At 57.5% G+C, this 13,098-nt stretch overlaps 1 protein-coding gene across 1 annotated transcript in view; it reads left to right on the top strand.

Annotated features, from left to right (window-relative positions):
* The window catches only part of RET (ret proto-oncogene), a 61,560-nt gene that overhangs the window by 27,522 nt on the left and 20,940 nt on the right, over positions 1–13,098 (top strand). The window contains exons 2-8 of the mRNA XM_073793694.1: positions 1,363–1,710; positions 3,700–3,987; positions 6,234–6,475; positions 7,819–8,014; positions 9,368–9,567; positions 11,635–11,893; positions 12,622–12,747. Of these exons, the coding sequence (XP_073649795.1) occupies positions 1,363–1,710; positions 3,700–3,987; positions 6,234–6,475; positions 7,819–8,014; positions 9,368–9,567; positions 11,635–11,893; positions 12,622–12,747 (1,659 nt within the window). The remainder of the gene's footprint in view (positions 1–1,362; positions 1,711–3,699; positions 3,988–6,233; positions 6,476–7,818; positions 8,015–9,367; positions 9,568–11,634; positions 11,894–12,621; positions 12,748–13,098) is intronic.

Genomic DNA, 13,098 nt, shown 5'->3' with positions numbered 1-13,098 from the left:
GATGTGCCTGTGTGAGCCACGCCCATATCGGGATACAAAGCCTTTATGTTCCCCAGAACATGCCTCCTGCCCTTCCTGGTCTGTTGCGTCCCCCGCCACCAGCAGGTAGCCAGTCTGATTTCTGTCGCTTAAAATCAGTCTGGAGCCATGACGTGTGATTCTTTCATGCTGCTCCTTCTACTTGGCAGGATGTCTGTGAGATCCGTCCAGGCTGTCATGTGTGTCAGTGGCCCTGATGGACCACCGTTTGCTTATCTCTTCACCCGCTGGAGCACATCTGGACTCTTTCCAGTTCTTGGCTCTGTGAATAACCCCAGCATTTGTGAATAAGTCATTTGATGGACATATGTTTTCATTTCTCTTGGATAAATGGAGTGGAATTTCTGGGTCATATGGTAGGGGTGTGATTGACTTTAGCTAAAGATTTATTAGTGCTCTGTTCGTCTTTGGTGACTCCTGCCTGCCCTGCTTGTCTGGCAGCATCTTGTACCCTTGAAAACTCTGACTCCAGGTGATTTGTTCAGAAGCCTGGGTGAACTCCCCGCTGAGTGGTTCACCTGCTTATCAAACTTGGGTAATTGAGAGCGATTTTGCAACGGTTTTAAGCTGCCTCACTTCCTCCTTTTTCTGTTTTAAAGCGGTGTCCTTTCAGCTAGTGTTTTTTATTTAACATTTATTTAGTTAGTTAGTTCGTTAGTTATTTAGTTGCGCTGGGTCTTAGTTGCAGCTTCCGGGCTCCTTATTTGTGGCTCGCAGTTCTCCTTAGTTGCGGCTCACCAGCTTCTTAGTTACAGCAGGCGGGCTCCTTAGTTGTGGGATGCGAACTCTTAGTTGCAGCATGCATGTGGAATCTAGTTCCCTGACCAGGGAGCAAACACGGGCCCCCTGCTTTGGGAGCACAGAGTCTTAACCACTGCACCACCAGGGAGGTCCCTCAGCTAGTGTTTAGCTATATAGATAATTGTGTGTTGATGTACTTAGGACTGCAGATGAGAAAGACCTACTAAGATCAGAATTTTAAATTAGTGAAGTTTTCTTTTCTGGTCCACAAAGAATCTATTATTAAAATGTAAAATGGGGGATGATGGGATGAATTGGGAGATTGGGATTGACATATATACACTTTGCATACTATGTATAAAATAGGTAACTAATGAGAACCTATTCTATAGCTCAGGGAACTCTACTCAGTGCTCTGTGGTGACCTAAATGGGAAGGAAATTCGAACAGGAGGGGATATATGTATACCTATAGCTGATTCACTTTGCTGTACAGCAGCAACTAATGCAACATTGTAAAGCAACTATATTCCAATTTAAAATACTGTGAAATAAAGCCGCTGGGGAATACTGGTCTGCCTAGGAGGCCTGCTCTGGGCTCTGTCATCACTGTCATCACCCCTCCCTCCCTCCCTCCCTCCCTCATGTGCTTCCCTGCTTCCTGCAGCCCCACTGGGACTCTACTTCTCAAGGGATGCTTACTGGGAGAGGCTGTACGTGGACCAGCCGGCCGGCATGCCCCTGCTCTACGTCCACGCCCTGCAGGACGTCCCCGAGGAGGTGCCCAGCTTCCGCCTGGGCCAGCACCTCTACGGCGCCTACCGCACACGGCTGCACGAGAACGACTGGGTCCGTATCCAGGAGGACACGGGGCTTCTCTACCTTAACCGGAGCCTGGACCACAGCTCCTGGGAGAAGCTCAGCATCCGCAGTAAGGGAGCAGCCCTGACCCCTACGCACCTCACCGCCCCCACCCCCGCCCTCGCCTTAGCCTCACACAGCACACAGCACACCGAGGGTGGCTTCCCCTATGGCTCCTGCTGTGTGAGAGCGGAGAGAGTGAGATGAGGCTGGCCTGCCTCTGTGCGCAGACAGTGAGAGAGCCAGGGTGAGCTTGGGGACCACTGATGACCCTTAGGCTTTCTGAGGCTGTTTGGATTTTGGAGAACCCATGTGAAGGATTTGGGTGCTCTGTCCATGCAGGATCCAGATGCCTTTTCCAGTTGGGTTAACAAGGATTTGGGGTTGTGAGAGAGGAGCTAAGAGGAGAAAAATCCCAAGATCTTGCTTTAGCAAGTGGTCTGCAACTTGCTGGAGAAGCAGCAGTTCCCATGGAAAGTGTGGCTCGCAGTTCTCCTTAGTTGCGGCTTACCGGCTCCTTAGTTGTAGCAGGTGGGCTCCTTAGTTGTGGGATGCGAACTCGTAGTTGCAGCATGCATGTGGGATCTAGTTCCCTGACCGGGGAGCGAACCCGGGCCCCCTGCTTTGGGAGCACAGAGTCTTAACCACTGCGCCACTTGCCAGGGACTTGGGCCTGGAGCCAGAGATGGAAGTGGAGCAGGGAGGAAGGCCTGGCCAACTCCTCAGAGCAGAGGTCCCAGCTGGAGCGTAGGCCACGTGGGACCCTGGGACTTGCGGGGAGCAGGGGTCGTGGAGCAGAGTTGTGCCTCGTGGCACTAAATGGTGATCACACACCCAGTAGTGCCCCCCTCTGAGCCCCTCCACCGTAGACATGGCCTCCCTGGACCCTCACGCCAGCCCTGAGCCCCCGTGTGTGCTGAGACAGCCGGCATGCCTGGGAACACGGAGTGGGCGGCACCGCCCAGCAGGGGCAGAATGACCGCACCCATCTGCCAAGTGAAGCCAGGGTCCGCAAGTAAAGATGCCCCCCGTCAGGGCACCCCAGGCGGCTCCTGGCGGAGGTAGCACCTGACGTAGGTCTTGGTTCCGCACACACTTAGTTGCCGCCGTCTGCATCTCGAGCCCCCAGTGGGGAACTTGAAGAACCAGGGCCACTGGGGTGGAGGCCAGAGTGGAATCTGCTGAGGGTCTGAGTTTCGTAGGAGGCCTGTTCTGTTCATGACTGGAGAGTGACCTCGGGTACCTGTCGGGTCCAGTCAGGGGAGAAATCAGTAATTTGAACAGGGAAAGTTTGTATAGAGAATTATTAACCACAGCAGGAGATTGGAGCAATGGAGGACAGGCTAGTAAGAAGCACAGAGAACAAATGAATACGGGAGGAGCAGATGTGAGGGGCAGCCGCTTCCCCAGGGCTGAGATAGAGGGCCCTGGAAGAGCCCCCGACCCAAGCTGAGATCCAGACCAGTTGGAGGGGGAGCTGCTGTGGTGCCTCCATGCTGGAACTTGCCAGCAATCCCCTCCCCGGTGCTGGGGAAGTCTGTGTCTCCGAAGACAGTGAAACTGCCTGGGGGCGGGAGTGGGGACGTGGATTCCCTGGCAGTCCAGTGCTTAGGGCTCTCTGTGCTTTCACTCCCGAGGGCCCGGGTCCAATCCCTGGTCGGGGAACTTAAGATCCCACAAGCGGCGTAGCCAAAGATAGGAAAATAGAATAGAATAAATGAAAGTGTTTCTAAAAAAAAAAAAAGAACTGCCTTGGGGAAAGGGGCGGGGCAAGAGCGCTCCCTGGGGAAGCTCTCCACTTGGTGTTAGACCCGGGGCTCAGGGCACCTCCCTGAGGAAGGGTATTTGAGCTGAGACCTAAAAAACAAGGGAGGTGGGCCGGTGAGGCACCCTGAGGAGGTGGCGGCCGGGCCAGAGAGCCCAGAGGAGCCCTGTGGACCCCGGTGAGGACTGGGCTTTGCCCCCCGAGCTCCTGCCCCCTCCCCTCCCTGTTCCGTTCCCCACCGCTGGGCAGGTGTGGCTGACACCCCGGCGGGCCTGACGACTTCTCTCTCTGCAGACGGTGGCTTCCCGCTGCTCACCGTCTACCTCCAGGTCTTCCTATCGCCCGCGTCCCTTCGTGAGGGCGAGTGCCAGTGGCCGGGCTGTGCCCGAGTGTACTTCTCCATCATCAACGCCTCCTTCCCGGCTTGCGGTGCCCTCAAACCCCGGGACCTCTGCTTTCCCGAGATGGGCCTGTCCTTCCGCATTCGGGAGAACAGGCCTCCCGGCACCTTCCACCAATTCCGCCTGCTGCCTGTGCAGTTCCTCTGCCCCAACGTCAGCGCGGCCTACAGGCTTCTGGGAGGTGAGTGCCCGCCACGTGGAGCCTTCCTCGGTGCCTGCTGAGCGCTAGGCACGGCGCTGCGGTCCCTCTGCACAAGCCGTCGAGTTTGCTCTGCACCACCCCATCATCCGTTCATTCAGAAGTCCACGAGTATCTCATGTAAGCCTGCCATGGGCCAGGCACTGTTCTGGGGACCAAGGATGAGAGAGCGAACGCATCAGGCCAAAATCCCACCTGCCTGGAGCTTCCATCCCGTGGGAGATGGAGACCACACACACGTGCTAAGGAAATCGGGTGGCCTCTGAAGGGACTAGGTGGGACGTAAAGCTGAGAGGGTGTGGGGTGGTGAAGACCACTGTCTCAAATCAGATGGCTGGGAAAAGGGGACCCTGGAGCAAAGGGGAGGGGTGCGAGGCAAGCGGGGCGAGCCCCTTCAAGAGCACCAAGGTGGGAGCCCCATGTAGCTGGAGTGCAGGGAACCGCAGGGCAGGGCGGAGGCTGCTGAGGGCAGAGCAGTTCCAAGTGGGGGGCAGGGCTTCCTGCCGAGGGACTGGGGAGCCATGGAAGGTGTTTGGGAGGGGGCGTCATTGACAGGACATACCTTACCGTTAAGAGCTTAGTCTAGCTGCTGTGCTAGAAATGATTGGGGGTGGGTGGTTTAGGGGCAAGCAAAGAAACAAATTAGGAGGCAGGAGAAATCCTTGAGTGAGAGGATGAGGTCTGGGGTGAGGGTGGAAACCTTTGGGCAACAAGAAGCAGGCGCGTTGTGGGCTTGTTTGGAAGAAGGATCCTGCAGGATATCCTGGTGAGTTGGACGTGGGGTGTCGAAAGAAAGAAGGGACCAAGCATGGTTCCAGGATTCCGCCTGAGCAGCCGCAAGGGCAGTGGACCTTGACACAAGATGGTCCTGCCACAAGATGGCCCTGGGGAGGCCAAGAGCACGGATGTGGGGAGGGGAAGGGAACTGGATCCCAGTGAAGATGAGAGAAGGCAGCTGAGGTGCCATTAAACCATTTAAAGGCGAGGAACTGGGACTCAAAGGGGACACTTACAAGCTGGACTTACTAGTAAGTAGAACCTGGATTCACACCAGGTTGATGGCATACACACGGTAATAATGTTGAAGAAAATCTCAGTAGCGTAAGGAAAGTAGTCACTCACATTGTCCCAGCATCTTTTCATTTATCCTGCAGCAGGGATAGATGTCTTTGTGCAGAATTGCCGGCCAAGTGTATGATTTAGCGAGCTGCCTTTTTCGCTAAAAAAAAAGGGTTTTTTGTAACCGTGAACAATAGAGGGACATGTTTGCATGATAAGCATTTCCCACATGTGTAATTCACATGTAATGTGTGGCTCTGATGTGATTTCCCACTGAGTGGAGTTGACAGCCCTCCCGTGCTTGGCTGTGGGGTGGTCAGTGTTGCCCTTCAAGCCTTCAGCCTTTCCCCTTTTCTGGGTCATTTCTGGAGGATGAATTCCAGGACAGGCTTGGCTTGAAGAGTGTATTGTTGTTACCGGTCCTCCCTCACCGGGTTGTGGGAAGACACGTGAGTCACTGAACGTACAGCAGTGTCTGGCAGGGAACAGACACTTTTGTCTTCATCTCCTCTTCTGGTGAGGAAACTGAGGCACAGAGAGACAGAACCACCAGCCTTGGGCCACACAGCCAGAAGGTGTATAGAACAGGGATTCAAACCAGGCAGTCAGAAATACTTGTGTGTTAATATAAAATCACACCAGATGTCCACCATGTTTGTTTCCAAGTGGTGGAATAGCTTTATTTCTCACATTCTCTAAAACAGGCACATACCACTTCCATAATTTAAAAAAAAAAAAAAAAATTCCTAAATCTTTTTTTTTCAGAAACCAGCAAATGCTGGGAGCTGAATCTCTGGGCTGAGCTGGTGCCAGCCCTCCCCACAGCAGAGGCAAGGTGTGTGAAGGGGTGTGCCCAGCCCTCCTAGGTGATCAGGCTGAGGTCCTGATGCAGGCATCCTGGTCCCGGTCCCTCTGTTTCCCATTAGCACCAGTGCAGGCTGCAGCCACAGTGAAACTCAGAGCACAGTCTTCACTGCAAACTGTGCTTGGAGCGCCATGCCCCACTGTGGAGCCGAGGAGGAGCCAGGGCCCGGGGCCAGCATGCACCCCAGCTCCATCCACAGGGCCCCCTCCCGTGCCGCCACTCCCGGTGGGCCCTTGAGGAAGGCAGCTCACCCTTTCCCCAGCCCGGGGGTCAGCCCGGGGTTCCTGGTCTGCTTGGTGCGCAGGTGAGAGTCTGCCCTTCCGCTGCACTGTGGACAGCCTGGAGGTGAGCACACGCTGGGCCCTGGACCGCGAGAAGCGGGAGAAGTATGAGCTGGTGGCTGCGTGCACGGTGCGTGTCGGCACGCGTGAGGAGGAGGTGATGGTGCCCTTCCCCGTGACTGTGTACGACGAAGACGACTCTGCGCCCAGCTTCCTCGGGGGCGTCGACACCGCCAGCGCCGTGGTGGAGTTCAAGCGGAAGGAGGTGCCTGTCCATTTGTCTGGTGCTTGTTTGGTGTCTCTCTGTTCCGTGTCTGGATTCCTCAATCCGCCATTTATTCCTCGGTCTGTTCAGCGGTTCGTCTAGCCATCCAGACATGTGGCTGACCGTCCATCTAGCTATTCGTCTTTCATTTGTCCATCAGTCTGTGTGTCGGGGTTTTCTGTCGGTGTCCAGGACAGCTGAGGAGGAGGGAGGAGGCCAGCCCCACCGGCACCCAGCTGACCACTACCTTGGGAGGCCGGGGGCCCTGAGTGCCCGATCCGTGTCTGACGCCCTGGGCTGGGGGCCCCAGGGCTCACATCGGCAGGGATCTCCCTGCGCCCCATCCAGGCCCCACCCTTTTCTGGTCCACGCAGGTGGAGCGTGACTGCCACCTGCTGGGCCTCGGGCTGTCCTGCAGCTGGCAGGCCAGCAGGAGCAATGGAAGGGTGGGGGCGTAGAATGTTGTCACTGCCTGCTTCTCTGGGCACCCCAAGAACAGGTTTGGCGGATAAGCCGGGGAGAGGAAAGCACATGACACGGGGAATGTCTCACGAGCCTGGCAGGACCCCCTGGTGGTGACATTGGGAAGCTTGGTTAGCAGTGAGAGCAGAGATGCCCTGTGACTTTGCTCAGAACCTTCCTCGTGACCCTTTCCATCCTGGTGTACAGAAGAGACTTGGAGAAGAGCATTAAGATGCTTGGAGGAGGGCTTCCCTGGTGGCGCAGTGGTTGAGAGTCCGCCTGCCGATGCAGGGGACATGGGTTCGTGCCCCGCTCCGGGAAGATCCCACATGCCGCGGAGTGGCTGGGCCCGTGAGCCATGGCCGCTGAGCCTGCGCGTCCAGAGCCTGTGCTCCGCAATGGGAGAGGCCACAACAGTGAGAGGCCCGCGTACCGCAAAAAAAAAAAAAAAAAAAATGCTTGGAGGAGAGCATTCTTGTGGATACCTGGGCTTGGATCCCAGGTCTGCCGTCTGTCACTCTATGGCACTGAGCTAACTCCTCAGCCTTGTGGGGCCTGGTTTCCTCAGGGAAGAGTATGAGTGCTTGCTCTGCTCTATGGGGACCTAGATGAGGTCTTCAGCAGAGCACCAGGGCATGTGCTCTCATCCATCCTTATGGGGCATCTGTAGATGCCTGTCACACCTGCTGCGCAGGTGAGCTGCAGTGGCCCAAGAAGGGTGACCAGGGCAGGCTGACTAGGGGCCCCAGGGAACTTGAACCCAGGTCAGTCTGTCCCTAGAGCCAGCTCTGACTGCACACACCTGGTCCACTCGTGGGGCACGTGCCTTCCCATGGTCTCTGGCTTTAAGGGCCCTAACTGGCACCCCCTGTTCTCTGCAGGGCACTGTTGTGGCCACACTACGCGTCTTCGATGCAGATGTGGTACCAGCATCCGGGGAGCTCCTGAGACGGTACACAAGCACGCTGCTCTCCGGGGACGCCTGGGCCCTCCAGACCTTCCGCGTAGAGCACTCGCCCAACGAGACCTTGGCCCAGGCCAACGGCAGCTTTGTGCGGGCAACCGTGCATGACTACAGTAAGAGAGGCCAGATGCGGCCTGGCTGGGCCCCTTGGGGAACCAGCGGCCCACTCTCCTTGGACGGGGCAGCACCCTGCACACACAGACGCCTGTCCTGGCCCTCTGAGCACCAGGCAGCCGCCCCTTTCACTCCTCCTCCCAGCCTTTGTCTCTGCTGGGCTTGCCTGGGCCACCTTGGTGGGTGTTCGCAGGCTGTCCTCTCCATGAACTGTCCTGAGGCCGACCCTGGCAGGACACCACAACACCTCCCCGTGCTGGCCACGCCAGGACTCACTGCAACACGTATGTCGTCACCGAGACCTTCCTCTGGCCCCTGGCACCTGCTTTGCCACCTCCCAGGTGCCCGAGTGCCCAGGGGTTATTATTGCCCCCTCCCCCCACCAGCAACTCTCTACTCACAAGGGGTTGATGTATCCATACAATAGCAGCTCAGTGTCCTAGAGTCGGAGGGTTCCCCGATGATTGTCCTGTCTGGCTCCTGGAACGCGCCCACCCTCAGGGCTGAGCTCCAGGTGCCCGCATTGCTCACCTGCCGGACGGGGCATACTCATCCTCAAGCTTCCCTGCCTCCCTCCCCTGCCCTCCTGCCCGTGTTTTCTAGCATCACCTTTCAAATACCGCACTTGCCCTTGGGTCCTTGTTTGGGGGTCTGCTTCTGGGGAACCCAGGATCACTGGTGCCTTTACCCCTTTCTGGCTGGCCTGATCCTATTTGTTTCTCATCCTCCCCTCCCCCACCAGGCCTCTGAAGCCGTCTGTCCTGTGTGAGGGAAAACGTCATCCTTGCCCCTGCATACTCACTCTGGTGCCCTGTGCACCAGAGCCTCCCCTCCCCCTTTCTGTCTCCACTAAACTAAAACCTTAGCCTTGGCACACGGCAGGTGCTCAGAAGCGTGGAAGCTCCCGGGTGCTGGAGGCCTGTGGAATCCAAGGGTCCACGGGGCTGCTGCTGTTGAGAGTTCCCAGGGGCTAGCACAGTCTTCCCAGGGCCTGGGTGGTGGCGGTTCTTTACCTTGTGTGGCCTACCCCACACTCACATCACACACACACACACACACACACACACACACACACCCCCAAGGTTACCTCCCAGCTGAGAAGGGTCTTCTGGGCTCCCAGCTCAGCACAGCGACTCACTACTTTTAAATAGTAGTGCTACCTTAATGCCTCCCGCCAGGTCTGCTATCTGTGTCCGTGTGGGTGGAGGGTGTCCGTTTCCACGTGTGTGGGGGGAGTGCGTTGGGGAGGAGGCATGCAGCGGCGTGGGACAGTGGTCCCAACCCACAGGGCCCCCGCCCATCATCACCGTGTGCCGTCCACACAGACACACCTCCTCCCCCACCCTCCTCAGGGCTGGTTCTCAACCGGAGCCTCCCCATCTCGGAGAGCCGGGCCGTGCAGCTGGCAGTGCTGGTCAACGACTCGGACTTCCAGGGCCCGGGGGAGGGCGTCATCCTCCTCCACTTCAACGTGTCTGTGCTGCCTGTCAGCCTGCGCCTGCCCAGCACCTACTCCTTTGCCGCGAGCAGGCGGGCCCGCCGCTTCGCCCAGGTGAGACCCCAGCCTGCTGCCTGCCTGGGGAGGGGTGTGGAGGGGCAGGAGACCCCCAGGGTGGCGTGCTCCGTCGAGCAGATTTCAAGCAGGGCTGGGGGGTGGGTGACACCCCCTCCCTGAGCTAAGTAGTGCACGGAGTGGCCCCAGGGAGCTGCAGGCACGGGGCCAGGAGGGCTGGGGCCATGGAAGAGTCATGAGCAGGGCTCGTAGGTTTTGTGGGCCCCTCTTCTTTGCTCTCTCCTTTCTTGGCATCTTTAAAACATTTTGTACTCATGAAAGAGCAGCGCCAGGTAAATCTATGCATGCAGACTTGGAAAGACGTTCCTGGTGAATTAAGTGAAAAAGTGGTTTGCGTAAGTGCTGGTCTCAGGTGGTTCCCTAGGTTCAAAACGAAGTCCTCATTGCTGGGAGTTTGCAAGAGTGCAAATGCAGGCAGCAATGAACGGTGGCGCCCTCTGCAGGGAGAGATAGGGAGCGCTTCTACTTTCCACTTTTCTGCAAGTCTGTTTACTAGAGCTTATTTTGCATTTGTCGTTGGAAAATAATGATTAGAAATGGAAAAAATAAAAGTAATAAGTATTCGTCAAAGGAGATAAGGGATAGACAGGGGTGATCTCTTTTTCTCATATTAGCCAGTGTGTAACATTTTGGTGCAGTTCTTCCGAGAATGTGTCTCTTAAGCGCTTTTTAAAGTTCACTTGTGGTTACAGCAAGCATATGACTTAACGTACTGCGTTCTCCTAGTGGGACAGCTGTGGCCACATCCTCTTTAGAACATCCCGTTTAGGGCCACCTCCTATTTTCCAGTGGTGTTGGCAGTTTCTGTGTTTGGTTCGCTTACCTCCTGGCAGCCACCCGGGGCCAGCAAACGAAGAACCCCACCCTTGGACACATCCAGGCTCCCCAACCTGCCACCCAACCTCGGGCCTTTCCTGGAGGCAGGGGTCAAGGGTGGTGGGAGGTGACAAAGCAGAGGGGCCTGAGGGGTGTCTGGGGGTCTGAGCTGGAGCAGGCATTGCTGGAGGTGGGTCACCTGTGCTCCAGCAGACTCAGGAGGGCACAGGGACCCGAGTCCCAGTGCAGCCTCAGACGCACTGTGGTCTCTCACCGGCTCCCCAGTTTTTATGATTGTAAATTGAGGATGATGACCTTGGGCAATTTTGAGGGTCACTGGAGAGAGTGGAAGTGAGCCCCGTTTGTACAGGGAAGTGCTTGGAGTCCAGCAGGTGGTTTTACTGTGGCGTCGAGCGTGGGCTTGGAGGAGCCTGGCTCTGCCCTGGGCCTGAGTCGGGCTGAGCAAGGGCATGGTGTGTGGCTGCAGGCAGGGCCCTATCCCCGCTCCCCCCACCAGGCCCCCAGCCCTCAGCCTTGACTAGTCAGAGCTTCTGATCTCAAGCCACCCGCAACCCTTACGGTAACTCAAGTGGCTGAGGGGGTAAATAGGAGAGTTCAACTGACCAGCTCCAGGCCCCAGGCCACAGCTGCCAGCATAGCATCCCTGGGAGAAGCATCCCTTCTCTCCAAGTCCCAGGAAGGCCCCCTGGATCCCCTGTGGGACAGACAACCATGCTGCATGAATCGTGGCCCGGGTGCCGTGTTCTGACTAACCAGGCGAGTGACCTGGCTCGCGCGTGGACCACCCCAGGTGGGAACTTTGCTTTGCTCCCAGAGCAAAATTGGCCTGGCCAGAAGAGAGGGAGGTGTGTAGGAGGCATACAGGCTGCCTTTGGGCCTGAATGAGTGAGCAAGTGAGGGATGAGCTGGGCAGGCCAGCAGCACCTCCCTGGAGGGCCAGCCCCCAAAACCAACCCCAGTGCCCCGTGTTCCTTCACCTCTGGCTCTGAGGGGCAGGTATGGGTGGCGGTCCCATGGTCTGGGCAGGGCAGGACCAGGCAGGCGGATGGTCTGCAGGTTCCGGGGGCGTGCGAGATGGGGGGATGGGGAGCTACCGTCCTGGGCTGAGTAGGAAACTGTCCTGGGACTCAGGCTGCCAGGGAGCCCCTCCAGCCACCCTCACAGGTGGTCCAGCCACCCAGCTAAGGATTCCCTGTGTCCCATGCCTAGATTGGGAAAGTCTGTGTGGAAAACTGCCAGGAGTTCAGTGGCATCCACGTGCAGTACAAGCTGCAGCTCTCCAGCGCCAACTGCAGCGCCCTGGGGGTGGTCACCTCGGCCGAGGACACCACGGGGACCCTGTTCGTGAACGACACGGAGGCCCTGCAGCGGCCCGAGTGTGCCCAACTCCAGTACACGGTAGTGGCCGTCGAACGGCCAACCCGCCGGCAAGCCCAGGCCCCACTGCTCGTCACGCTGGAGGGGACATGTGAGTGCCAGGGCTGCGGGGAGGGTCGGGCTTCTCCCACAGAAGGGCCCCGGTCCCACTCCCCCTCACTAACTGGTGGCTTCCCTGAGCCTGAGCCTTCTTCCCTGTAAGATGAGAACACGGTGCACGCTGCACAGCCAAGCTGGAAGGATGACAGGGGGAAAGTGTGAAACGGTTTAGCCCAGAGTGACAGCATTGTGGACGGTCACTGCTGCCCACCACCTCTGTCGATGCGTCCTACCTATGCACTTGCTTTAGGGCTGCCAGATACAATAGAGGACCCTGGTTAAACGTGAATTTCAGGTAAACAACAAGCAATTTTTCTGGTGTAAGTACGTCTCGTGCAACTTTTGCAGTGTCTCTTAGAAGACAAACTTCCAAGCGTGTCACCGTGATATTAGGGACGTATTTACACAAAGCAGGTGTTCACCGTTACCTGAAGGTCAGGTTTAACTGGGTGTCCTGTGTGTCACTGGCCGAGTCTGGCCACCTCACACCCTCCCTCCATACTTATCTCAGCCCAGTAGCTGTCCCCGCTTTGTGACTGTGGTACCACCCCTTCCTCAGCAGCCCCCTCACTGCCCTGTGCCCCGGTGCTTAGTTACTACCTCCCCTCTGGGCTCAACCCGTGGGGACAGCTAAGCCACTGCTGCCCTCGCCCGTGGGTGCTGGCGGCTGGACACAGGGCCCAGGCTGGCCCCCTGTGATTTGCTTTCTGCCACCCCCAGATGTGGCAGAGGAGCCAGGCTGCCCCCTGTCCTGCGCGGTCAGCAAGAGGCGGCCCGAGTGTGAGGAATGCGGCGGCCTGGGCTCTCTGACGGGCAGATGCGAGTGGAGACAGGGAGACGGCAAAGGTAGGCCCTGTGCAGAGCCGGGTGTTCGGGAGGGTGATGACGGCTGAGTGGAGAGGGTGTCTGTGTGGGCCCTGCCAGCCTCTGCGATGCCCCCCACCCCCGTCCACACTGAGTCTCTTCCCCAGCGCCTTGTCCCCTGCTGGGACTCCTGATGCCAGGAGAGGGTGGACATTAGTGCAGGGTGGCATGAGGACACTGGGACTGTTTATCACCGTGGGATCACAGGTGCCTGAGGCTGGACTCGCTCTGGGCTTGGGAGGGTCTGGGCCAAAGTTGGGATGTGCGTGTTTTCTTTTTATTTTATTCTAAATTTCTGTACATGTATTTGTCCCTAAACTAGATGTGAATTGG

Source organism: Tursiops truncatus, chromosome 16 (assembly GCF_011762595.2).
Source record: "Tursiops truncatus isolate mTurTru1 chromosome 16, mTurTru1.mat.Y, whole genome shotgun sequence".
NCBI classification, from domain to species: domain Eukaryota; kingdom Metazoa; phylum Chordata; class Mammalia; order Artiodactyla; family Delphinidae; genus Tursiops; species Tursiops truncatus.
Note: the sequence above shows the minus strand (reverse complement) of the source record. Positions and strands in the feature narration are given on the sequence as shown.